The 25,598-nt window shown below is 39.1% G+C and overlaps 1 protein-coding gene across 1 annotated transcript in view; it reads left to right on the forward strand.

The window, feature by feature from the left end:
- CHID1 (chitinase domain containing 1) overlaps positions 1-7,815 on the forward strand; it is a 97,603-nt gene extending 89,788 nt beyond the window's left edge. Inside the window, exons 10-12 of the mRNA XM_084288376.1 lie at positions 2,369-2,449; positions 5,426-5,468; positions 7,489-7,815. Of these exons, the coding sequence (XP_084144502.1) occupies positions 2,369-2,449; positions 5,426-5,468; positions 7,489-7,587 (223 nt within the window). The 3' untranslated portion in view covers positions 7,588-7,815. The remainder of the gene's footprint in view (positions 1-2,368; positions 2,450-5,425; positions 5,469-7,488) is intronic.
- The last annotated feature ends 17,783 nt before the right edge of the window (positions 7,816-25,598 follow it).

The raw sequence follows: 25,598 nt of genomic DNA on the forward strand, positions 1-25,598 counted from the left end.
TATGGCACATCTGGAAGATGTCTGTGCGCAGTTGCAATCAAAGTAAATGGGAGCTCCCTGTTTTGAACATTGTACTTTGAATTTTTGTTGTCCTTAACAGAGACAATTAAAAAAAAAAAAAAAAAAGTTAATGCATTTAAAGTCAGACACCCAAAATTATCGGATGATAGTTACAGTTTTGGGCTTAATATTGATTTTTTCCAAAAGTCAAGCTTGGAGCTAGTATCATCACCATGGATGTGATTTGAAGATGAATTAATTCACTTTTGCTCTTACATACAATGTTGATAAATGCCCAGAGGCAGGAGAAAGGAAAATAAATTCTCTGTGCATGGTCAGGATGGGTTCTCATTAAATGAGGTGCATGCCTGAACAACTTTAAAATAACAGCATACCTTACATGTAATAGGCTGTAATAATTGCTGCAAGTTACATTTCTAATTTTCAAGCTCGTTCATATGTATGTTGAGTATTTTTTAATTGTGTTGGGATTTTTAGCAACAGAAGTGAGAACTTCCAAAGTGAGGGAATGTGTTGAGGAAGAAAACTGTGTGCCAGGGTTCCTTGGCTGATAACTCTGGGCTGTAACATCTCGTTTTTGATTCTGCACAAAGGTTAGCTCCTGCCATTACTGAAGTCACTGTACTGGAATGGGGCAAGATGTTAAAAGCTATCCTTAAATTTTAAATGTAGAAAAGTAGATCTGTTTTCATATTTGTCTAGTGGGACAACTTACGATTCTGTATTTGTTACAAAGGGATATGTGAAGGTTCCAAGGTTTAACTTGCACTATTTGGAAAGGCATATTGTTTCTGGGCATGTGTGTATTGAGAAATAGTGTAATAGCTGATACCATTTGTTTGCTTATGTAGATACTTAAATAGCATGCTTGGGTTGGCCTAAATATGAAATGAAAATCTTTTCTAATCCTTCTAGCAGTAGGCGACAATTTGCCAATACATGAATGAGCAAACCACAGCATAAGAAGGAAAATATTCCCTGCAATTCTGCAAGTAGTAATTTAGATTAGTAAGGAAGGGGAAAATGAATCTTTTTCGAACTGAGAAATACAAATTCTTTCTTTCTCTAACTGTATAGTGAAATGGAATTTCAGCATTGATGGGATCAGGGTAGTGTCTGATGGAAATAATTTATAGTCATCTTAGGAGGGAGAAATTTCAAACAAGATTTAAAGGGAAATTTCTCCCTGCAAATCCTGTCACGATCATAGATGTTATCACAAAAATGAGACACATTCTGAAAGGTATAGTTTTACTAGGTTTTATAGAAACATTATTAATGGAAAAAATTATCTTTAATGCTACCTTATGACCACCGTGTTTGCTTTTGATTGTTTTATATAATCATCATACAGATGGACAACTGCTAACAGGAGTTCAGATTTAAATTGCTGATATAATCCCCAAGGGGAAAAAAAAGAAACCAGTGACTGTGGCCAGATAAATCCCCTAATGTGTAGCCAAGAAAGTTGTCAGCGGAGTTAATTCAGCCTTCTTGCTGGCCAAAGCTGCAGGTTACAATGCTGCAGAAGAGATGGAAGAACGTGCTAGAGGCTGTGATGCTGCTGTGGTCTCTCGTTAGTAGCTTGCCATCTTCTGGTGTAGTTCCATGAGGCAGCAAGCAGCATTGTTTCCATTGTGCAGTCGAAGATGCAGACACAAGGAGACACTGTCTCTGTGCTGAGATGATGCTGGGAACAAAGAACATCAGCTTACAACATACTAACTATTCTGCACTAGTTGCCTACACAGTTTTTGCATACAAGTAATTTTCAGTTTCCACTTTGTGCCAAGTAGATATGAGGTAGATTATTCCCCATTCAAAATGTCCATGAAAGAAAATAATGCCAAGAAGATAGCGGTAAAGAAAATTTTGCTAAAGGTTGCTTAACAGTAACTTTTTCTTTTAAACAAGCTTTATAGTTTTTTATTTTATTCTTAGAACATTAACTAAGCCCCTTTTACCGGACAGCCTTTCTGATCACATAATAGTGGCTTATAATTAAGTGCATTGATTAGCCTCATGCTACCTAATTAGGTACAACCTAGGAATGACTTCAGTTCCTATGCTTTCATATGTAAGAATTAGACTATAAAAATATTGAAGAATAGTCTTCATCTTCTTATCTGATGAATGTTAATTCATTCACTGCTTAAATAAAAAAGCTTATAAATGCAAACATGGCAAATCGGAAAATTGACTGAGAAAATTATTTGTAAGCAAGAACATTTTGATGCAGTGTTCAGCATCTAAGCGTGGTAAAGCTGCTTTTTAGAATTGCCTGCTATTTAATTTTGTAACTGCTTTTTAGAAAAGTTAATTCCATATCTATGTTTTTAATTTGTAGGTACATTGAAACCTTGAAGGAGCACAAACCGAAAATTGTCTGGGATGAACAAATTGCTGAACACTACTTCAAATACAAAAAGTGAGTTACAGTTATTTGCTTACTGTTCTGCAAATATTATTAGGCATGGCCCAGTACACAATGTATTACCAGTTAACTATAGTATGCAACTGAATTCAGCAAATGGAAATTCTGTTGTTTGTGATCTGTATGTCAACACTGAACTGCAGCATAAGAGTGCTTCAGGCAAGAGAATTAAATCAGGGAAGGATTAATGAAATAACCCAAGCTAACACAATCTTCAGAAGAGAAGTCTGATGAGTCATATCTTTAGAAGCTATCCATCAAAGTTATCTGCTGAGTGTCATTTACTCTGAGCATCTGAGATTAGTATTGTGAGTTAATTGGGTGATTACCAGTAACTCAGCCAAATATAGTTCTGAGAAAAGTCTGTGGAATGGGAGCCTGGTTTTAGAAGTCCTAGTGACTAGATTGGTTAAGCAATTGCACTAAGTAAAATGCACCGTGGAGTAGGGTAATGAGACTATCAGGTGAACATTAGAAATTGTTAAAAGTCTGGGAATGTTTTCCCAAGAGCATGAAGGGAAAGGTTAATAACTTTCTTTGTCCTCTCTTTTTCATCAGGAAATGCCAAGAGGTTTCCTGCTGCTATTAAAAATCCATTTAAAACAGAGTTAAACAAACAGCAAAATCTTATTAAGCCTCAGTAATAATTTGCTATATGTTATATACAAACCTACAAAAATACAGTAATATTTTACAAACAAAATCTTACTGCTTTAAAGACTGCTGAGAAGAAGCACTGAAATTAAGAGTGAAATACATTTTGGGGTGCTTTAAGAAAAAAAACAGTAATGTAACTACATTGCTTTTTAATAAATACCTTTTTGCTTTGGATATTTTTGAACTTGAGGAAAAAAAAAAAAAGAACAAAAACAAAAGCCCTGCCCTACCTAGGTATTGTAATTAATTTTCAAGTATTCTCTCAACCTGCAATTTTCGCCTGCATTGTAAACTTCTCAGCTTACATGTATCTCTTATCAGAAAAAAAAAAATTACTTGTAGGTCAGCAATGTTTCAATTTATTTTATGTGTTTGTATAGCAGGACTGGAATCTGTGTCCTTTCATTTTTAATTATTTGGTATCCTGTTGCACGGTTACTTTGTCTGTGTCAAACGGTTACAAGGTGTTTTGTGTTAACCGAAGAGAAATAAATCAAAAGCTTTGTTTTACTGATCTTAATGCAAAATCCAGTTGGAGACACAATAACCACTGGATGAAAACTTGCTCTCAAAGCAGTAAATCTGAGGGCTCTGTTTGAATGGCATGAGTTTGGGATTCATTTTGGAAACACATTTCCTAAACGTCTTCCAAACTGAACATGTTGGAAAGAGAAAGCTTGTCAGTAGTGCTACATCATTTGCCTTTGAAAGCCAGTCTTTGGAGATTCTTGTTTGTGGCCTTTCAAGAACAATTTTTGATGCGTAAAACGTGCTGGGTAAGAAAATCACTCTGAATTTCAGTTGGTGTGCAGTGCTTGGCAGGCAACTGTGTGGCTCACTGCGTCTGCAGTAGTTCAGCCAAATGCAGGGGGTTATTTAAGGGAACACTTTTTCAGGCACCACCTTGCTTTGCAAAGGAGCAGTTATGTTGGATGGGAATAGCAGGTAGGCCTGAAATATGCTTCACTAGTAAAGCATCTCACCTGGAAATCTTGCATGTCTGCAGTTGCTAAGAAATCAAATCGTGAATCTTTAAGCAAACCACAGCTAATGGTTTTCACGTAAGAAGCAGAATATATTACAAATAATCACAGATGTCTGTCATCGCTGGGTGTCTGTCCCTGTGCACTGTACAGGTAGGTATGCATTTGCTTGAGTTGAAAGATTCGACCAGCAATGTCCGCTTGGTCTGTCCAAGCACTCTGCCTTCCCTCCTAGCCTAACTGGTGAAGTGATGCTGTGAGACCACCTGTAACTCATCCTTCTCATTTCTAGTGGTTAAAATGCAGCCTTGGTATCTGTGCCCACTGTAGCTTGCCTTGCCTATGTATTTTATACTGGTATCATTTAGTTTGACATAAAAAATGGTTGGTTATTTGAGGAAATTTTTCACAGTTTGCATCTGACAGTCAAGTGTCTTCATCTTTTTTCTTTTTTTTTTTTTTCAATAAGTATTTAGTAGGCAGAACTGCCTGTTACTATCTGTCAGTTTTACAATATTGTTGCACTCAGCTGCAGTAAGGCATCACAAGGTATTTACTTAGATCTTGTATCAAGCCATCTCTGGCTTGAGATGTCCTTTTCAGTTTGCATCTTCTGGACATCTTGGAGCCTCTGTTTTTTGCTATTAGCCTTTCCACCTCTTTTAAGTGTTGTCCTCCTTAAACACCACTTGTGTGGAGTAAATACATATTTTGTTTGATGTACTGCCAAATATTCCTGTAACTGAGACCGGCTGGAGAGTGAAAAGATTGCATACTTGACTTACAGATACACAGTGCAGGTGTAGCTTCCCCTAATTGCTTTTCTTTACCCACCACATGAATCATTTTTGATTCATGTACTGTGATATGTTTGTATCTATAGTAGAAAAGGAGCAGGAGTAGAAGGTTTTTATCTGAAGTAGAAAGGGAAGAGAACTGGAGAACATTTTGGCCCTACCCTGCACTCAGTAACTAGAGTAGTCAGAGGGCAAGTATGGGCTGAACAGACGTTAATGTCAAAAGTATCTGAATTCAGTGTCCCTCAGCCTCCAGAGTGGGATGACCACTGGGTAAGAAATCTCAGACAAGGTGCTAAATTGCAAGTGGTCTCTTGATAGTGGCATAGTAATGCTTACTTTTAAAAGTGGTAACTTCTTCACAATGAAGTCAGCAGTTTTCTTCAGCACTGTCTTTGTTTCATTCTTATTAGAAAGAATAAAACTCTTTTTAATTATAAACCCAGCTAAAAGTCCCATGAGAGTCTACTAAAGCTATTGTGATTACTGTTTGTTTTTTTTTTTTTTTTTTTTTTTTTTTCCCTGTTTTGCAGAAATAAAGGAGGAAAACATGCCATCTTCTATCCAACACTGAAGGTAGGTGTGACTTTCTCAGGTCAGAGGGCGGTAAGAGGAAAAAAGTGTTTACTGGACTTGCATTATTGAGACAATTTGGAAAATGCTTAAGTGGGCTTAGACTTCTGTGAAAGAAATTCACCCTGATGTAGTTGTTATGATTCAAGGCTTCATTTTCCAGTACGAGATACTTTTTTTCTGTCTAATGCATAATGGGTTTTGGAGAATCTTTGAAGATTTGCCATGTCTGAGATAAGACACACCAGGGCAGACAGTGCTCTGAGAGGATCTGTTTGAGTGCACAGGTCATGTGCTAACAGGTGCTGGTTTCACCTTCCTCTGTAATGGGGTCCTGTTTCGCACTGTTGCCCTTCATCAGCCTATTATCTTCCATTCTTTTTCTCTGGAACATATTTAGTATTTTGAAAACTTTGCCCTTACTGAAGTCTTTTGGCTGGACATGCAATTTCTGTGCAGACAGTAGTCTGCAATATATGAGAATACATGATACAATGGTTACTTGCCTTAATTCCCAGGAAGCTATTTTTAGGTTTTCTCAAATTAAGCTAAAGGCAGCATCTTAAGCCTCTTCTGGCTTTTAATATTAGAAGAGAATTGCTTCTTTAGTGACAATATATCATATTTGGAGAGAGCAGAGATATTTTGTATGGTTAAACTAGTGTGAAATTATCTAAAGCTCCATTTTTCTGAATGGGAATATTGTCTTATGTTCTGTTAATACAACTATATTTCCCTTCATTAATCTAATACAGGTGGAAATACTACAATATATGAGATACTAATCACCGTGTCTAACTATGTGCTTCCTAGTATCTGTCTTGGAGTGACAGAAAGTTTCATTGCCAATCTACCAGAGAAAAGACAAATTGTGCTGCATGTTGTCATGCTACATCCTCTCTGGTCTTATGGAAGGATTTAACCCTGCTAGAGTCAGTCCTAGCCTGGTTAAGGAACATTTATTCCTGTAGATTTCTTTCTTTACACCTTGTTATATTAATAACATATTCAATTGAAGTGTTTGGTGAATTTACAGAAGCAGGTTTTCTTTCAAATTTTAACAAGGCTGTAATGAAATACTTTGAGACTTGTATGCTGAGGCAGATCAAATAGTCACATAACGGTGATCAGGACGATCAGTGGAACACTGCATGTTGGTTTATTTCTCCTCTCACAGGTGTGTTTATTCCCCTTTTTAATGTTATAGTCACTGGTAGGTTGATCGACTCAAAATTGACTTGTTCATAATAAGATAAAAGCAAGCATGAAGTCTGGCCCCAGCAGATGTATTAATGGTGGCTCAACACTTTGTTCTGTTTCCTATGGAAATGAGTTTTTAAAGCATCCCTGTGGTATGTGCAGTTCAAGCAATGCTGCACTTCAAAGTCAGAAAACCTGAAAATGAGACTCAAAAGGAATTATTTTTATTGTCTGAACTGAAAGAAGTTCAGAACGTGAATTGTAACATTAGTTCCCTTGTAAACCAATGGCTAAACTAATTCTGAATCAATAGCAGTAGCACAGATAGGATACATTTTAATATTAATCTTCCAGAATCATTCTAAAATAGAATTCTGATAATGAAAATTATGACTCTGTCTTGAGAGAAGGCAAGGGTATGCACAAGATCTTGATGGTTGTTCTAATTGTCTTCAGTGATAAAGTTTTATTTTACCCTTGGGAAATTTCTGGGAAGAGTTAGGATTTCTGTAAGTTGTGAAGTGATAGCCTAAATGAGAATAGTCCTTTGCATAGTTCATAAATCAGATTTATTTCCATGGCATTTTGTCTATTTAGCTGGTTATAGTGTATTAGGTCATTGAATTAGCTGGTGCAATTAACTGTCTCTTACTAAATGATTGCTTTCTAACCAGAGAATACTTGATATACAGACTTCAAGTTTTTCAGTATCTAGTTCACAGATGGTTATTTTTAAAGTCTGAAAATGGTATGAAGAGATGGCAGCATGGAATGTCTGATGTCACGGACTAAAAGCTAATTGCTTTATGTGTCTTTGTCTTAGTCCATCCAGTTGCGCTTAGAGCTTGCAAAAGAATTGGGCACTGGAATATCCATCTGGGAACTGGGACAAGGCCTGGATTATTTTTATGACCTTCTTTAAAGTAAGAGATGATCTGGGAGAGACTTTATTTGCTTCGCTGAGACTCCAACCTTCAATTAATTTGGGTATACCAGAGAGGTGATTTTTAAAGTATGTTTTGTAATTTATATAATACCTGTATTAAAAATTATTGCATTTTTTTTCCAATAAAGAAGCTTTTCTGATTTGCCACGTAGATGTGATCGTTGGTTTCTGATAACATTCAGAAAAAAGAAAAGAAAAGCCACAGAAATTTATTATAATGCTCCTGAATTCACAATCATTGAAAACAGACCTACACAACTGGGATGGCACTGGAATTGAAATTGTTTTCTACAAGAAATAAAATGGACAAGTTCTTACCATCTGATCAAAGTTTAAGATGGAGACCTCTCAAACTACTGTTGCTAATAATAAAAGTATGTAAACAGATATTTACAGCAAATCTGATATCTGTTGGACTCTCTGCAGCTTGCTGTCTTCTGATAAGGTAAATCAACATAAGAGGGAGGGGGGTGGCACAGGTAGGGGAGCAATTAGATATCTTTCCCTCAGGCTTATTGAGGATTAAATACTGACAAGCCGTGTTGTTGGCTCTGCTTGTTTCCTTCATTTTGCTAAATTCATCAGGTAGTTCAAAATCGGAGTAATTTTGATTCATGTTTTGTTTCTAAACCTTCTTTTTTTTTTCTTTTTTTTTTTTTTTTTCTTCATACAAGAGAGAATGCTTTGTGATTTTTCTCTTCTACTTAACTTGCTTAGTTTCTTAGTTTACACTATTTAGCACCAGTGCATGACGCATTAGTGGTTAGTTTGTGGGAACTGTAGTGTTTAGCACCAAAAGCTGCAATGGAACTGAGAAGTATGCATGTAATGATGGATTACACGGATAGCCCCAAGAGAGCCCCAGAGCAGCTCTGACAATTCCTTGACTTAAGTAGGTGTTGCCAATGTGATCACCATCTTTCTGAATAAAGCTGTCATTCTTTAACTATACACATTGGTACTTTTACCTCCATAAAACAGATTTATTTATTTTTATTAACTAAAAAGCTGTAACAATCCATTAGTTTAAAAACAAAGCCAGAATTTCCCTCCTGAAATTGTCCTGTTTTTTTGGATTATGTGTTTTGTATTTGTAGAAATACACAGGCTTCAAGGTAGTTTCTTGTAAGGAACCAAGGGGAGGTGCTGGGAATTTGATGAGGGTGTTGTTGGTCGCCAGCAGAGATCCAGGCAATAGCTCTGTACTCCCACTGGTGTTCTTCTTGCCACTTACAGTTGTCACAAAGATAACTGCACTCCTCTCTTTGCATCCACCCTTCCCAGTAATTAATCTCAGCGGGGGATTTATCTGCCCCTGCTGGTTTCAGCAGAATAAATTCCACTGTAATCCACCATTGATTAAAGAACTATTGATCTTCACCTCTCTGATTTAGTTCTGGCATCTCCGAGTTCTCACATTGCAGTATCCAGCGGGGTTTACTAATCAGGCTTCTTTCTTCCATACCATTAGTACTAAGATAATTTGCTATGTGAATCCTCATGTTCAATTAACTTGAACTTTCTAGTTCGTTCAAAAGCAATTTGAAGTCACTCTGGCAATAGTATCTAGAATAGCACAAGAATTAAATTCTGTTATGCTGTTTTTCTACTTTCAGTGACACTACAGAACCACAGTATCTCATAAAAACAACAAAAAAGAAGGTCAGTTAAAAATGGAGGGGATTGTGATCTGAAATGGCATCTGTTACCACTACTGTCTGGGAGGTAGTGCTTTCAAACATGGAGGGGTTGGGGAAGAAGAAAATACTTCATTTTAGTTGCTTGGTTCTTCTCTAGAAAGGATATTTGTAATTTGTCATGTTTTTCTTCATCAGTTTTTTATTCCATGGTGATTTGCTGTGAAGTTCAACTGTTCTGTTTGTCTTTGAGTGCAGCTGTTAGGAAGAAGTGTCTTTTCCATCCTTAGAGTAGAATGAATACCTCTATGTGTCAAAAAGATCAAACTAACCCTTGCTGTATCATGAAAAATAAATACCAGATGAGAAGTGCATTGCAAGTTTGAGCAATCCATGGTATATAGGTGCTCAAGGCCAAAGATGTTACCTTTTGTCTCTAAAGGGCAAGATAGATCTGGTGCTTTAAAAATAGTAGTTCAAAAGAAGGAAGGCATAATTGTTCAGGGCGAAGTTTTCAAAAAATATAGTGAGTAGCAGAAAGTGTTTGAGCTCCAGAATGAATGAAAACTGGCTTCTAATGGATTTGTCTTATGTTTGCTTAATTTTTCAATGTGTGGCAGTGTCAGATTGTCTTTTGTCAGATATCACAGAATGCAAGAAGCCGGGTGCCATCAGTGATCCATGATGAAGGCAGGCTTCTCTTGAGAGTTGCACCTGACTGCACGTTTGAATAGATGACACAAGAGAGATGCTGGGTATGTGAGTGGGTTCATCAGTTTTTATGACTTTCCCTCTGACAAGGGGACAAGCTGAGCGAAGGACAGACAATGGGTGGGAGTGCTGTTGTGGCACTGCTGTAAGAACCAAGGTACTGGCCAGGCAAGTGGCTTTTATTCCCTTGTTTCAAACAGAACAGAAAGCACTGCTTTATGGTGCATTGAGGCATTTTTCTGTAAAGCTGAAAAAAAAAAAAAGAAGACATTTCACTCTTCCTTAGAAGCAAGTACTCCTTGAATGAAGTACTTTTAGGGCCAAAGATGTTGGGCTTAAAGAATCAAGGGTATGACTGGGGAGAAATATCTAGTGTTCCTATTAAAGCAGTGTACATAAAGCATAAATACACCTGGTATAGCAGGTAGTAAAATGGAAGTGTGTTTATTTCAACAGAATATTCCATCACTAAGGTACAAGTAAGAAAAAAAAGCTGTGCTCTATCACCTCATTCTGTTGTAGGAACACATTTCCATATATTAGAGTAAGATCTCAGAGCTTTCTTACATCCAATCCTTGTGTTTCCCCGTGTTTTACTTTTTTAGGCTAGACTTGTACAGAATTAAGGTAAATTCATTTTTCTGCACGATTTTGATTGCATGCATTGAGAAAAAGAAATAGCTGATTGTGTTGCAGCTGGCCTTCACTGTGCATATTTTTATTGTTAATTATCATCATTTTAATAGGATTTTTTTCCCCGTATCTGTGTACAACTAAGTATCTTACTAACACAGCAAAGAGTGTATCTGCTTGCAGGATCGCATTGACCATGCTTCTGGAATAACAGCATCGCACGTTATCTCAGGAAATGTCTCTTGTGGTAAGTGTGTCTGTCTCGAGAACGAGAGCCACTATGGAATCTCTGTGAGCAAAAATTGTTTTAACAGAGAATTGTGGAAAATAAATTGTATAGATTGGGCCACGGTGAGATGCTACTTCTTCAAGTAAAATTGCACCAGTATTTGATTTATAATTTCTTTTCGTTGCCGTTCGTAGGTCTCAAACTTCAGAATTACTTGTAGCTTCTAAGTGGGAGTGAGAGAAAGAGGGAAAGAGGCAAGATAGAGTGAAGTATGACGACAGGAGAACAGCTTCTTGAACCACTCCTTAGTTATAAAGAATTTTTGATGGAGTTGTAACAATTTAACATTGCTTATGGGCTTGAGAAAAAAAAAATACAATAGTAGTGATTATTTTGGGGACTGTGGGGTTGTTCTGTGCATACTTCTCTGTGGAGACTATAAAGTTAATGAAAATCCATAGGAACTGTAATTACAGTCTCTCCTGAATTTGGGGTATGTCTTTTATAGTTCGTTGTTTTGATTAATACCCAGTGCACCTATTTAACTTCAGTTAAATGAATGGCAGCACAAAACACATGGGTTCTACTTCTGCAGCTTGAGGAGGTGCAGAATGTAGCTATTTTACTTTTTCCTGAAATCTCATTCACCAGTGATATCTTTTTTATGTAGTAAGTGCAAATTAAGTAAGCCTGAATTGGTGTTTTGTAGTCTACCAGGGAATCATTTTGATACTTTGTGTTGGGGGAATATAGATCTTCTCTTTAGGAAAAAAAATAAAATCTTTAATATGGAAAATAACTAGAATAGAATTTGATTAGCACTCTTCATTCAAAACATTGCTAAAATAAATAAGATCACTTATAAGTGTTAGCACTTGAGATTAAAAGCTGAAAATGTGCCTGTAATGTATTACATTGGAATGAGAATATTATTACAAACTGTAATTTTTCAAAACAAAAAACAAAACACACGTATGAATGGAATCTAAGGCTCAGAATTACAAACAATCAGTCATTTTACATTCTTCACATAAACTGCTGAAAGGAGAGCAAAGGGCTATGAGTGAATTGCCTTCATGGGGCACATAGGTGATGATATTTTGATCACATTTTGATCCACCCATTGTTTGGAGTGTGGAGTTTAAATAAGGTAAAATTTAGCAATTTTCCAGAGTGGAAAGGCAAAACATAAAATAAGCTAAAAGCTGCCCCCCTTTCTATGAACTCTGTGACTACCCAGGTGGGAACAGAACTTAACCAGATGTACATGTGCGTTTTGAAGATGGCTAATGAAGCTCATGTGAAGGTGATCAGTGTAGATAAGCAGCACATTGACTTTCTAGAGACTTCCTAACCTTCCTAATTTCACTTACCTGAAGCTACTAAGCACAACAGTGGTGAAAGAAAAGCACTCTCTAGTGCTAGACTGTATGCTTTGTGATTTTGAGGTAAGTGACTTGATATAAACCTCGTAGGATGGTTGCATTTTCCTGCACACGCAGGCAGAGTACGTTGGAGCAGGGCTGTCTAATGTTCCAACTCTCTCAGCTCTTCTGTGGTGACCCTGCTTATATGCATAATTAATTGCAGCTGGGGTTGCTTGAGTGCTACACCTCACCTTTCTCAAAGGTCAGTGTGCAGGGTGTTGAAGTCAGAAGGTAGTGGTGTGCTTCACCAGTTTCCTTCCATATGTGAACCTGCTACTTGGTTACTGCTGCTGCTCATCCTGCTCAAAAAGGTAAGGCTGAGTGTGTTGTTTTCTTTTGTTTAATCCCCCCCAAAAACAATCCAACATCTAAGGGCATCACTAATTTTTGCTAAATGTTAGTTTTCTCTTCTGTTCCCTAGAATCTGTATTTAGAAACGGTCTGGGTAGGCCCTTCGATATGTTTCAGGCAGTTTTCCCCCCATGTGCCAGAGCCTTTGGTGTGTGCTGTAATTGCTTGCAGCTGTTGAGAATGGGAGCGTGACTGTGAACAGCCACTGGGCAGTCTCTGCTTAACTTGCTATGTCTATTTTCACCCAGTCTTTAATATTTCTCCTCTGAGTTTTAGATGAACCCTTGTGGGAGAGAAGAGTTAAGTTTCTACTGGTTATTCGCCTGTTCTTGCCATGCTTGTAACCTTTTGTTTCCCTTTGCTAGTTTGGAACCTAAGGAAAAAAAAAGGGGGCTGTGAGTGGATACATTTGTGTACCATGAGCAGATGAAGGCCCAGCAGTAACAACATCTGCACTCTTGTGCTGTGAAAGTTTGGTAAAAGGTGCCTGAGAGTGTTGTATGTCTGCAGTGAGAGGGGAGGAGAGGGAACTTAAGCCTTTTTATTTGCCACAGTGGCTCCCTAGTCTCTGCAGTTACTACAGTGAGACAGAGTGGAGGGTGGCAAAGCTCCACTTTGCTCAGAGCAGCTGGGCTGATTTCCCTCTCACATGTACTTGCTGTTTCAGTTCCTGTGAAAAACAAGCAGCTTGTGTAAAACAAGCAGTTGTGTTGGTTTTACTCTGCTATTTCATGTCATGGTGTGAAAAAACTGCTAACAATCATTTTATTTTTGTTAAAACAACTGATAACTTCAGCTACTTGCCCAAGTCACTTTGTTTTGCACTTCTGGTGTGAACCAGGTGGAGGCGTTTGGAGTAATTGATGCAGGCAAGTTCTGCAAATCCAAGGAGAGAAATAGTTTTTGTCTCAAGTCCCTGTGGCAAGCACCCCTGTACACAAACACACTGGCTCTTGTGCTGCAACAGTAGATGCAGTTAACCAGTGAAGTTGTTTTTTGGGGGAGTCCATTTAGCTTGCTGTTATCATCATTTTGAATTAACATTAGAAAGTGTTTTATTCAATGATGCTTTTAAAATTACAGCCACTAAATGGTTGTCTGCTGTATCAGGTCTTTGCATGCTGCTTATGTTTTTTAACCCAGAACTTTCTATTAAAATTAAATTGCTTTTGCTGTTAGCTTGGAATTGTTTAGATGGACTTTCTGTGTCGAACAGTGTGCCAGGATTTTAAATTCCATCTAATTCCTTCTCACTTCATTCATATCAACCTTGAAATTGCTGTTGATGTGAGGATGCATTTGCACAGAGGAAAATGGCTGAGCTCATGTCTTGAAAGCCCACTTTAGGAGTATATTGACTATTTTAAAGCATGGAGGGCTAAACTATACCTTTAGTATTTGTTTTAAAACTTGGGATTACTGAGCCTGATAAAAAGGGAAATCCATAGTAAGGTTTTAAAAAGTTCTTGTTTTTCCTATGCGAGATTTATCTGTTCTTTTGAGGTAAGATATAAAATTATATAAAGAGATAAGATATAAAATTATGTAAATAAAGTGTCAGGGAGAATATCTTCCCCAGGAGAGTGAGTACTTGCCTGTTTGCTCGGATACAGTGCTTAAACATTTGGCTTGAGCAAGGTCAGAGTTTCATATCAGACTTCATCTCCTCTTGGCAGTAGCTACTGAGCTTTTCTCTGCCTGCATCTCTTAAGGTGGTTGATGGGTCAGGAAAGGGAAACAGTGCTGACAAAGGTTTGAGGAAAATGGGAGAGAGGGACTGGAGGGAAGCAGCTGCTCTCAGAAGAGATGTTTTCTCCTTTTCTAACTATTATAGGAGCATCAAAGAGCTACGCTTGGCAAAAAATAAAATAAAATAAAAAAGCCAAGCGTCTGCATTCCCAAGATCTTCCCTGTGCCTTGTCTTTCTTGAAGCCAAGGAATATGTAGTATTTTGGCAGAGTCAATGCTGTACCCTTGGCCAATATATTTGTAAAAAACTAAGTGTACTGTTCTGATGGTTGCACGCAGTGTTTTTTGGCTGAGAATTAAGTTACTGAATGAATTTGTGGATCACAACATGACTATTGTAAATACTTACTGCCTTCCCAGGTGTGCATATTGGTGTATAATTTGAATTTCAAGCATACGCAGAATTAAACTCATTTATCAAGTATATGAGAAGCCGCCTCACTCTCTCCTCCTTTCTCTCTCTCTCTCTCTCTCTCTCTCTCTCTCTCTCTCTCTGGCAAGTTATTCAGGAACCCTCAGTTGTTAGGGATAATAACTGTATTGAAAAAACAGGTAGGCTTCCCTGAATAGAAGAGAGGCAGGAGATGCACTACAGGCTGGAAGAGGATGGCATTCCAGAGAGCGTGCAGCTTTAAACAGACCTAGCAGCCAAAGGATGAAGGGGAAACAAAAGGAAAAATTAACTTCTTCTATGTGAGGTGGTCACAGAGTCAGACAGGGTCTAAGGTTTCTGTCTGTCCTATCACTGGTAGCTAGACCCCACCTCCAAATCATCAATGGCGTTGCCATTGAGTGATACCGTGAGGAGCGGTGAATTCCTCCCCTCTCCACCACAGGTTAAGGGAGAATAGCTTTGAAAATAGCTTTGCTTGTAGATACGGAGACAAGTAAATCTAGAAGGGATAAATGGAAACAGTAATTTGCACAGCACGCGATCAGGTGGAGCAATTAACTACTGCAGTAAGGCAGAAGGCTACAGACAGTAGCTGGGTTTTTAAAAGGCCTGAATATTTTCCTAGTCATTAAGTGGTTATAGATGTTAAAAGGAGGAACATTTTTTCCAGTGCCTGGGTACTTCTGCCATTTGCTGCATTTTACTTAGATTAAGACAGCGACGAGGATCTGCAGTTGATCACATTTGCACGGCCAGCCTTGCTCTGCTTGTGGACGCACTCCAGAAGATGCACTTCTCTGTTTTGAAAGTCACCGCGTGGTCTGTGTGTGAGCTGTCCGAGTCAAACTGCTGCTCAGCTTTCTGTTCCAAGCCATTTTCTTTCTAAGTGAAGGCATGTTAGGTTTTTTTCCTGGCATTTCACATTCTTCATGTTTAGGCACCATCACTGCTTAAAGATGCCACAGGCCACTGACTTGTGTGTCTGGAGCCCATTTGTTTTCTAGGATTTTTATCGTTGTTTATAATTAAAACAGATTTTTAGCAGTGCAGCTGCAGCCTGATTGCAGTTATTTTAATGAATCTTGAATGAAAACATAATCCAGCTTCATCTCCTGCAGTTGTGTTGACACAATTAGAACTGGAGGAATCAAAAGAAATAGTAATGACTTCCCCCCTTCCTGCACCAAATTTAAAACCATTGTTTGGTAGGGTGGAGCAGAAAGTGGTTTCTGTGATGAAAAGGAGGACACTTCTGAGGACAGAGCTATGCTGTGAAGTTGTACAGCTCCCTTTTTATTGATGCTGCTGCTTTCATGATCCCTTTTCTTTCCTTTTTTAAAGTTTCTACTGGCAGTATCAAGTGACTCATTTGGGGGTATTCTGGAAGTAAATGGATGCATTTGAAAGAATTTACTTCTAATTTCAGAACAAACTCAAAATAATGAAAGCTTTTCTTAGTGAGATACGTATGACAGTGCAGGTGTCAGGCGCTTAAATTTGGGCAGTTTCCTTGTGGCGACAGGGAGATGTCACCCAGAATGACTGCAAGCACTGATGAAGCAGGGCTGTGGCATGACTCGCTGCACATGAAAACGTTTTTGAATTTTTGTTAGTATTGAGGTGGTCAGGAAAAGCAGTGCTAAAAGTGAGATGCACTTGGCAAGCCCTCCAAGGTCTCTTATGGCATCTCCCTGTCTAGTGCTTTTTTTTTTTTTTAATTTTTTTGCTGTAAAACTTTGCTTGCTGTCGGACTGTGAAATGGCCAATGCTCTGCTGATCAGCAGTATTTTGCAAGCAGCCCCTGCATCGCCCTGAGGAAGGATGTTTGGTTTGCTTTGAGTTATCTGTGTTGCAATGAATCCTTTTCCATTGCTATTGAAAAGGCTCTTCAGAAACTATTCAGGAAAGTGAAGCTGAGGCTAATTATTTGTACAAAATCAAGGAACCCTGCGATGCTGTGTTGAATCACCTTAAAAGGCACCCCTTGTTTGGAATCTCTGTCGTGGATTGTGTCCCATACACAGTTTGTCAAAATGTGCATTAGGTGCTAAGATGTGGGATCTGGGTCTGAGGGCCAGCAATGCTTTGGAGAATAAATCCTTTCCATTTCCATGAGTATTTGGAACAGAGGCTGGCAAAATGTGCATTCATAATAATGGCTGTTCTCCACTTAATTTGAGCTATTCCAGCTCATTTCTGCCAATGTTAAATTAAACTTTAAGAATTAGGAAGGATAAGGAAAGAAATTAAATTATGATGAGATAGGTCTGCCAAGCTTTGTGCTAGGGCACATAGAATTTTTGGCAAGCCAAACTTGGCTTACCTGTCAAGAGAGGAGATTATAAAAGAATTTATTTAGAAGGAAGCTGAAACGCTTATTTTTATTTAATGTCTTAAGGATTGTTCTGCACATTATCAAAATAATTACTTCCCATGCTTACGTAAGTAACACATTATTTTCTTTGAAATTATTTTGCACCTTAAGTATTTTGTCCATTAAAATGATGCAATGTTTCAGTTTTTGTTGTTTCCTTTATAAAGGAGCACTTGTAAGCACCTATAGTGAATTCTTCTAAAGACTTACTATAAAATAGATATCCAAGTATAAAATAAGGCATAAACAAGCTAAGCTGGTGCACACACAAAAGAACTGATATGATAAGTGGAAGATAATTTTATTCCCAAATGCCAGTCCTTGAAACAACTGCAGGACTTACAAAGGAGTCTGAATATTGTTTGCTTCAGACTAGTCACTCCTCAGACCTTCCAGTTTCCCTGGTAGCCTGCATGGTCATAGGGGCTGCTGCCATAAGGGCAAAGATTTGTGAGCTCTGGGTAAATGAAGAAACCACGTTCCTCTCGGCTCTGGCGAGTGGCCCTGCTCTGTGACAATCCAGGACACTTTTGGAAATTTACATCTGATGTGTTGATATTCTTATATGTAAAAACCTTGGGGGGGGGAGGGAAAAAAGTGTTGTCCAGGTGTGTATCGTCCAACCGGGTTTCACATATATAGGAGTTAATACACGGGTTGTACGTGTGTGAACGATACCAAATGCTGTGACTGTTGTAATCCCTTGTTAATAAGGGGATTGGCTTGCAGTACAAAATGACTTACATAATTCTGTGTGCTGCATTATCCCTTCCGCAGGTTTGGAAGCTTTATGTGTTTCCTAGCCCCCAGTACCTCCGTACTTCAATGCAGCACCTGCAGAACGTGTTCTATGAAATGGTAGCTGTGTTCCTCAGACACCTCAGCCCTAAATCCAGTGTTTTGCTCTTGACTGATATCTATTGCGTGTGTACACATGAACTCCAAGCTCCTTCTTTCTGTCATGTTTGGAAGTGCCCAAGTATTGAGTGTGTTGCCTGTCTGACTGCTGTTTGTGACCTGAACCTGCCTGGAGTCTAGGAAGAGACCTTCAGGTTTGTATTTCTGCTTGTGGAGAAGGTGCCGTGCCTCCACTTGCTGTCAGAGAGGCCAAGGGATTTCAGCCTGGCAGCCCCCGGGGAATGGTGATGCTGTGCAGCAGGGAGCAGAGCTGGCTGCAGTGGAAAATTTGGGTTGGAGGGAAGGGCGCAGAGAAAGAAGACAAAGGAGCTGTCTGTACGGGGGAGGTCTCAGTTCCTCGGGCAAGGCACACTCGTCACAAGCTCCTGGGGCTGCTTCAGGGGTTACAGGACAGTTTGTGCTGCAGAGCTCTGCTGATCTGCCTAAGAGGCCAGTGGGGTTTCAGCACCTTTGTGGGTTCTCCCTGGCTTCTTTCCGCTGCCTGTTTTGCTGGTGACCATCTGTCTTGCTGCTGGGTTCCGTGCAATGGCTTAGCAGTATGGAAAGCTAAAAACCTCAGCTGAAAGCTTTCCTTTTGTTTTCTCTTTTCCCTGAGCTGTGCTAGGTCTGAAGCAATCCACTTGCAAATACAAGAGAAAAACAATCCATCTTATTAGATGCCCTTCTTCCCTGTTGGGTGGAAAATGATTTTTCAGAAAATTTCCTATTGGATATATACTCAGTTTAAGTATTGCAGTTACAGGCTATATTGATAACATTTTAGGTTTTACCTTTGGTTCATTTTTTGTAACAGTACGCAGAAATCAAACATGCTGCTTGTCCCACTAACTTCATCCAAGCATCCATCGTTCTTTCTCTTTACCTGTAGTGTTTCCCACAGGAGTAGCATGAACCCTTCCATGAACCTCCTGCTAATTGCTATGCTGGCGCTTCAAGGCAGGAGAGCAGCAAGCTTTTGTCCTTCAGAGGTAAGCCCATGAACCCCGTGTCTAGACAAGCAGGGGAGAATGCGACTGTGGGGACACGCTGGCTGCACACTGCTGGGATTTATTACTCAGTTCTCCCCCTAGTGAGGGGACATTTGCCTTCATCTAATACCACCCCTTATATATTTGTGTTAGTTGGAAAATGTTTATTTCCTCTGCACTGTTCAGGATTTCTCAGTCATACAGAAATACTTAAGATTAAGACCTTAATATTTAATAAGCTCTCTATTGTTAAAGAGCGAGCAAGCCTGCCAATGTGAGATTGGGCTGGCAGCTCAGTGGATTAATGGAAACAGAGTTGGCTTTAAAAGCCCTGAATGATAATCTTTAAATATGCTTAGGCATTGTGGTTGTGCAGTTTCCCTGGGGAATCATCATATTCTCTGCTTCAGAAATTGTATTGAAGACATAACTGAAACTACAGCACAACCTTGCCTACTGGCAAATCTACTTTCATTCCTGGGCTTAAATTCCTTGTGTGTGTCTGTATATGCTGAATGTCATTCCTTCAGGGGTTTCATTTCTTATTATATTGTTGCCACAGGAACAATTTTACCCAAACCTTAAAAAAAAAAAAAAGAGTTGCAGAGCAACTTTCTTCCTTGAACAGAGATCTTGTTTAAGTTTTCAAATAAGCAAATGTAGCTATATGGAAATACTGAAATGGAAATTATGTTGAGGCTAGTGATGTGTGCTATCAGTAAGCTAGCCAGAGGAGATTTGAAAAAGACTGGCTCAGATGGCTGCCTGAATTTATTTTTTTTTAACTCCTGTCTGTGAAATTCCGTGGTGCTTCTGGTTCATGTAACCCATTTCAATACTAATTCATTCTCTGATAGAGATCTGAGTAGCCCCACTGCAGATGATAATGTAGACACAGTGTGGTGCATTCTGGGATGTCTTCAGATAAATTGAAAGACTTGAGAATATTTTCATTGTAGGAGATTGCTTTTTCTTATTTATGTAAGAACTTACCAGTCTGAAAGGTGTCTGGACTTAAAGTTTCTTTTCTTGTGTACACATTTCTGGGGATTATCTCAATTTCAATTTAATTTGCCACTTCACTTCATGCTATAAAGCTCTCAGGGAAACTTTAATTTTCAGTGAGAGGTCACTAGATTAAAATGAAATAAGCGTGCATCAATCAGAACTATATTGTCCCGAATTTCTGTTTATGCTTGACAAGAGCTGCTTGTGTAAGGCACCAGAGCACCCAGCTGTTTGGTGCTAGATCTGATTGTGTAACTGCACACCCTTACGGTTTGTATGATTGCACTGATGTTAAGGAAACTCCTTAACTTGCAGGACACTGTGCTCCATATGAGTACGTGGACCAATGATGTGTTGGCTCTGGTGTGCTGAGTTCTTTTAAATGTCATAGATCTCAGAAGTTTTCAGTAACGTTTAAATTGCATATAAATTCACCCCCCACTGCTCCCTGGATTGATCTGCCTGTGAGGCTGGAGGTACTGAAGGTTGGAGGAGGTAAGAGAAGTCAGTGTTTGTATCCCTTGGAATTGTTTTCATCATCCTGTGTCCTGCATTAGCTCTGTGAACGTGCAGCATCTGGGGGGAGTAGCTGGGATTTCAGTCGTAACCTTGGAAGAGGACAGGAAAGCTGCTAGAACAGAAGGAAAGCAGGATCAAAGGCACAAGGTAAACCAAATGGCACTGAACACTTACACACATACATTCAACCTTGTATGCTGTAGCTGGGGTTGGTGACTGCCCCCTTTTCTGAACAGCAGCATGCTGCAGACAGGGATCTGCACATTTACACAAGACTCAACCCCCCCAGTCTGCAACATCACAGGGTTTTGGACATACTGCAGCCCTGATTCTGTTCTGGGAGCATGTTTTTGAAAGAACACCGTATGTTGTCCAAGGACTCAGCGTGTATTTCATGGGATGCTGCTCTATTGTACCTTACAGTGGGAGGGGAAAAAATGCTCTGCTCAACTGGATAAACTGGAGTACCATGTCACCCATTTAAAAAAATAAATAAATAAGCTTTGCTTGCATTGGAATATTCTGATTCTGAGAAAATGATACATACGTTTATATTGAAGGTACATTAACTCTTGATTCCATCAGAAACTAGAGTGTGTGATTTGCAGTAAGCTTTTAATTACGCCCATTTTTCATGTGATGATAATTCTTTTAAACCTATGAGCACGTATTTCAAAGAGCACTTTGATAATGAAGAATGGACTGTGTCACAGTAACCAGCTGTGGTGCACAGTTAGGAATAAAAAGGTGTTTAATAGGGAAGAACTTGAATGCATGGACTTCACAGGAAGGAGATTTAAAACTTCAATTTTTATTAGCACCAAATATCAAGCAAGTTTCATGACAACAAGCTGTACTTCCAAGCTGGTAAGTTGTTTAGGGAAAGTGAGTGGGTAATTATATGACACATTAATTCAATTTACGTACTCTTGTGTTTGCATTTGTTAATCCACGATGCCTTCAGTTGTGCACAGGTCTGAGTTCACAGTTTCTGTAGGAAATGTTAGGAGTATTTCAACTATGAGGTTTAGGGACATCTCTGTTCTTGAAAGACCAAGACACAGCTGCTCACCAGGAGAATAATCAAAGCACCTCTGACTTCTGGGGCAAAATATTCCTGTTTCTAACATACCTGTCATGTTCCTGCAGCTGAGCTTGTAGCATGAAGAATTTTTCCAATGGCCCTTCTGCACTTGCAGCCTGGTGCAGTCTCCCTACTCAGCTAATGCCAGCGTGACCTTCAAGTTAAGCTACTGCAGTTACAAAGACCGAGGCCGTTGGTGGGGAGGGAGGAGTGCTGAGGATGGTAAAGAAACTTTCTGTGACTTTGGCTGTCACAAGCAATCTGGTGTGGGCAAGTGAGTGAGAGCAGAGTTTCCAAGAAAGCACTAGCAGGAGCACCGTGCTGAAGTGCTCTTTTCCAGTAGTATTTGCAAATGCTTCATCTTAATTGAGCCTGTAAATATCATTAATTCCCTTGAGAGGAGAGGAGGGCTCGGTTCCTTCAGAAATGAAAGCAAACTAAAAATTGTCCAGTAGGATTTTGGTGTGGTTTTTGTTGTTTTTGTTTCTGTTTCTAGTTTAAGTTGTCTTGGACAGTTAGCTTGCTCAAGTAGAAATGCAGGGATGCCTGCACTGGTCATCACCTCAGGACTGTGTGGATGTATGTGAGCTTTCAAAAGAACAGCAATGGAAAGCTTTGAGGCTGAGTTCAGCATCCTGCGTGCTTAATATTCAAGCTCAGATACAGTATCAGAAATAGCTAATGGATTAATTCAACTGATTTTTGCAAGGTAAATTGTGTTAGAAGAAGGGGGGGGGAGGGAGGGAGGGACGAAAAAACAATTCCCTGCAGCATTAGTCTCTCTGGAGAATGCCAAGCAGCTAGTGGTGGTTCTGCTTGGTCAGATGTGTAGGAGTGTGCAGGCTTGCATGAGGGGAACTGAATGCTGAGAGAGTGATGCAGATGCAGTCGCTAGTTAGGTTCTTAACTAGGCTGTGACGTGAATTACCTGGTCACAGTACTTGCTTTTCTCTCCTATGCAGGGACTGGTCTCCTAGCACAGTGCCAAACCTAAAGTTCCCAACGCCACGTAGGATGCCAGTCTTGCATAGGATGCAGAGTTATGTAAATAATTTCGTCCTCGCCGCATTTGGCAGAGCGGGTCCCTGATTAACGGGGCAGCCCTGTGTGCAGAACAGCAGGTTTAAATGCTACCGTACGGGTGGAAGGTCTGGAGGACCTATGGGCTTCAGCTGTACAGCCAAGGGAAGGCATTTGTGCAGCAGGGAGGTGAGGTGCATCTGAATAGACTTGCACAAACTGGTTCCTGAAATTCTTTTATTTCTCTAGTAATTTGCAATATCTTCAGGACAAATGCTTCACACCTAAAACTTTTGTCACTGTCAGTATGGAAAAATAAATACATAAGCAATACACATTAACAGTTGCTTTTTATGCTGTACTTTGTACAAAAGTTAGTTTTTTATAGATATATACACTTACATTTTCTTATGTTGGCTATGATTTGAACCATGTCCTGTAATAGTCCCTTGGAAATGTCATGGGAGGTTTATACTGGATAAAGGATCCCATCCTTTCAAATTATTCCTTTAACCACCAGTACTTGGAAGTCTCTGTTAAAGTCCTCTGTCGTAACAAAGTGTTCTGCCTAAACCATTTCTGCAGAAGTCATTTTAACAGATCAGCCATTTCATCACTAAAGAAACGTGTTGTGAGGTGACTTCTAAGCACCCTGCGTAGCTCTCTAGCTTGCACTGCCATAGCGAATGCTTTCTGTCTGTTCGAGGAAATGTAAGGTAAGGTGTACTTCCAGGTCAACAAAAAATCACAAGTTCTAGTGAACAGAATAACATACAGTATTTCTATGGGGAAATAGTTTTAATAAAACTATATTTAATAAAACTATATAAAAGAATCAAGGCCTAGGGGAAAATGACCTATGTAGCCAACTGTTTGGGTTTCAGAAAAACAGCCTTTCAAATTGCAATCACTGGGTAAATTGCTAATGATAGATTCTTTATTTTTTGCCTTTTTTTTTTTTTTTTAACATACCAGAAAGTAAGGGCCGTGTTTTTATGCCTCTTTGAAAATGTTTTTTGTATGTTCTTGTTTTTACGTGCTACTGTTAGTGTGGTTTCCTTTGTAGCTGCAGTGCTGTGCCACCACAAAGTACTTTACAGTACACAGCAAGTATAATCAGCTAAGCCTGACATTCCTAGGTTGTGCTAAGTACATTTCAGAAAAAAATAGCAGGATGTCAGCTGAAATGCTGGGCTAGTTGTTGATTAAAATAGAAACACCTCTGTCTGTGCCAACATGTAGTTCAAAACGCAAAGACAACTGAGCTAGGCTGGCTGCTGGGGAAGGTAGACTAGACTTCCAATTTTGAAACAATGGGATCCTGAAAACCAATAGCGTTTCCCAGGTTAAAGCTTTAGTGGGAAAATAAACTAGGCTGTAAAGGTAAATAGAGCTGCTCTCTGACCATAAACTTCTGTAGCATTTATTAACTTAGCATTTTAGAAATTTAGAGCCAATGGTGAATAAATGAAACTGAAAGGCAAAATGTTTGAAATACATTTAAGAAGGGGTGGTTTCTTTAATGTATATGGCATGATGAAGTTGTGAAATTCACTGCTACAATATAAGACTGAAGTAGAAAATCTTCACAGAATTCAGAAAAAGGATTAAGGAAAGATATGGTTGATGAGACCATCTAGTGGCACATTTAACAGGATGAAGAAATTCCAAGGAATACAAGCCTGCCAGTGACCTAAGGGAGTTGGAAAAAACTTCACCAAAGGATTGGATTATCCTTTGTGAGATTTCCTGCAACAGCCCCTAAATCTGGTTCTCTGCTTTCAGGCCATGGTTGACCCCTAACACTTCCAGTTGTCTGTCTGTGTTGTTCAGAAGGCACCAAATTTAGAGGCAGTTTCACTCCTGAAGCTGTTTGACCTGGAGGGTGCAATAAATTGTATCGAACAGGGCAGTGTTAGACAAGGCTTCAGACAAGGTACTTGGCTAACCAGACTGGTTTTGATCTGACGTAGTAGGAGTTCCTAATGTGGTGTCTTAATATTAATTTTCTGAGTTTTCTTACACACTTTGTGAATATGAGCAACTACCTCAGAAAAAGAGAAGTCAGATTCTTTCAAAATTGCCAATAACACATTCTGAACATAACAGTTGGTTTTGGGTGTACAGTTTTTCGTTATGTTACTAAACATGATTTCCCCCCCCCCCCCCCCCAACGTTTTCTGAAATGTTTCCTGTATTGACTGTACATAATTTCAGGTTGCTTGTAAGAGGAAACAGACAGGGGTATAAATTTACCTGGAAATGGGTAAGCTGGTCAAGTTTAAAAAACAAAACCAAAAAAATAAAGAACCAATAAGAAAGGACAGATCAAATCAAAGACAGGTAATGAGAAATGACAAAAAGTATGCTATGTATTTTTTTATTGCATATAGTGTGGGTGTGTGTGCATGCTTGCACACCCATCTTTGGGTATGTATATACTCACTGTATAGCTTGTTGTGTAGTTCATTATAAAGAATACAAAAGACATTCTGTTGTAAACTTTAAAGAATATTTAATAATTTTTTAAAAATAAAATGTATATTTTAAATTTTGTTCTTTATATGAATGCACAAAAATGTATCATCATAGTTGCAGTGACAAAATCCAAGGAACTGAGGAGACCTGCCCACTGCGGTAAGACAGAGGTGACGCTCTAAGAGAATTCATAATGGAATCCAAACAAAATTTCCCAGGGCGAGTCCTGACTTGTTTTCTTACAGTGAATTGCCTAACTCAGTGTCTACAAAGATCATTCACACTTAGCATGAATTCTTGTGGACAAAGGTAATAAAGCATCTGGTTTTAAAACAAATGCCGCAATCAGCTTTCTTTTCCCTGCTTACCTTTGGTGCCACACATACAGCACAGCAACGAGGCCAAGCGTGAAGTGCAGGGCATTAACTTTGTCCATGCTGACAACCTCCTGTCCTGTCTGTGGATGGGAGGAAGCAGCCTGGAGCCA

Source organism: Netta rufina (genome assembly GCF_964035555.1).
Source record: "Netta rufina genome assembly, chromosome: 5".
NCBI lineage: Eukaryota > Metazoa > Chordata > Aves > Anseriformes > Anatidae > Netta > Netta rufina.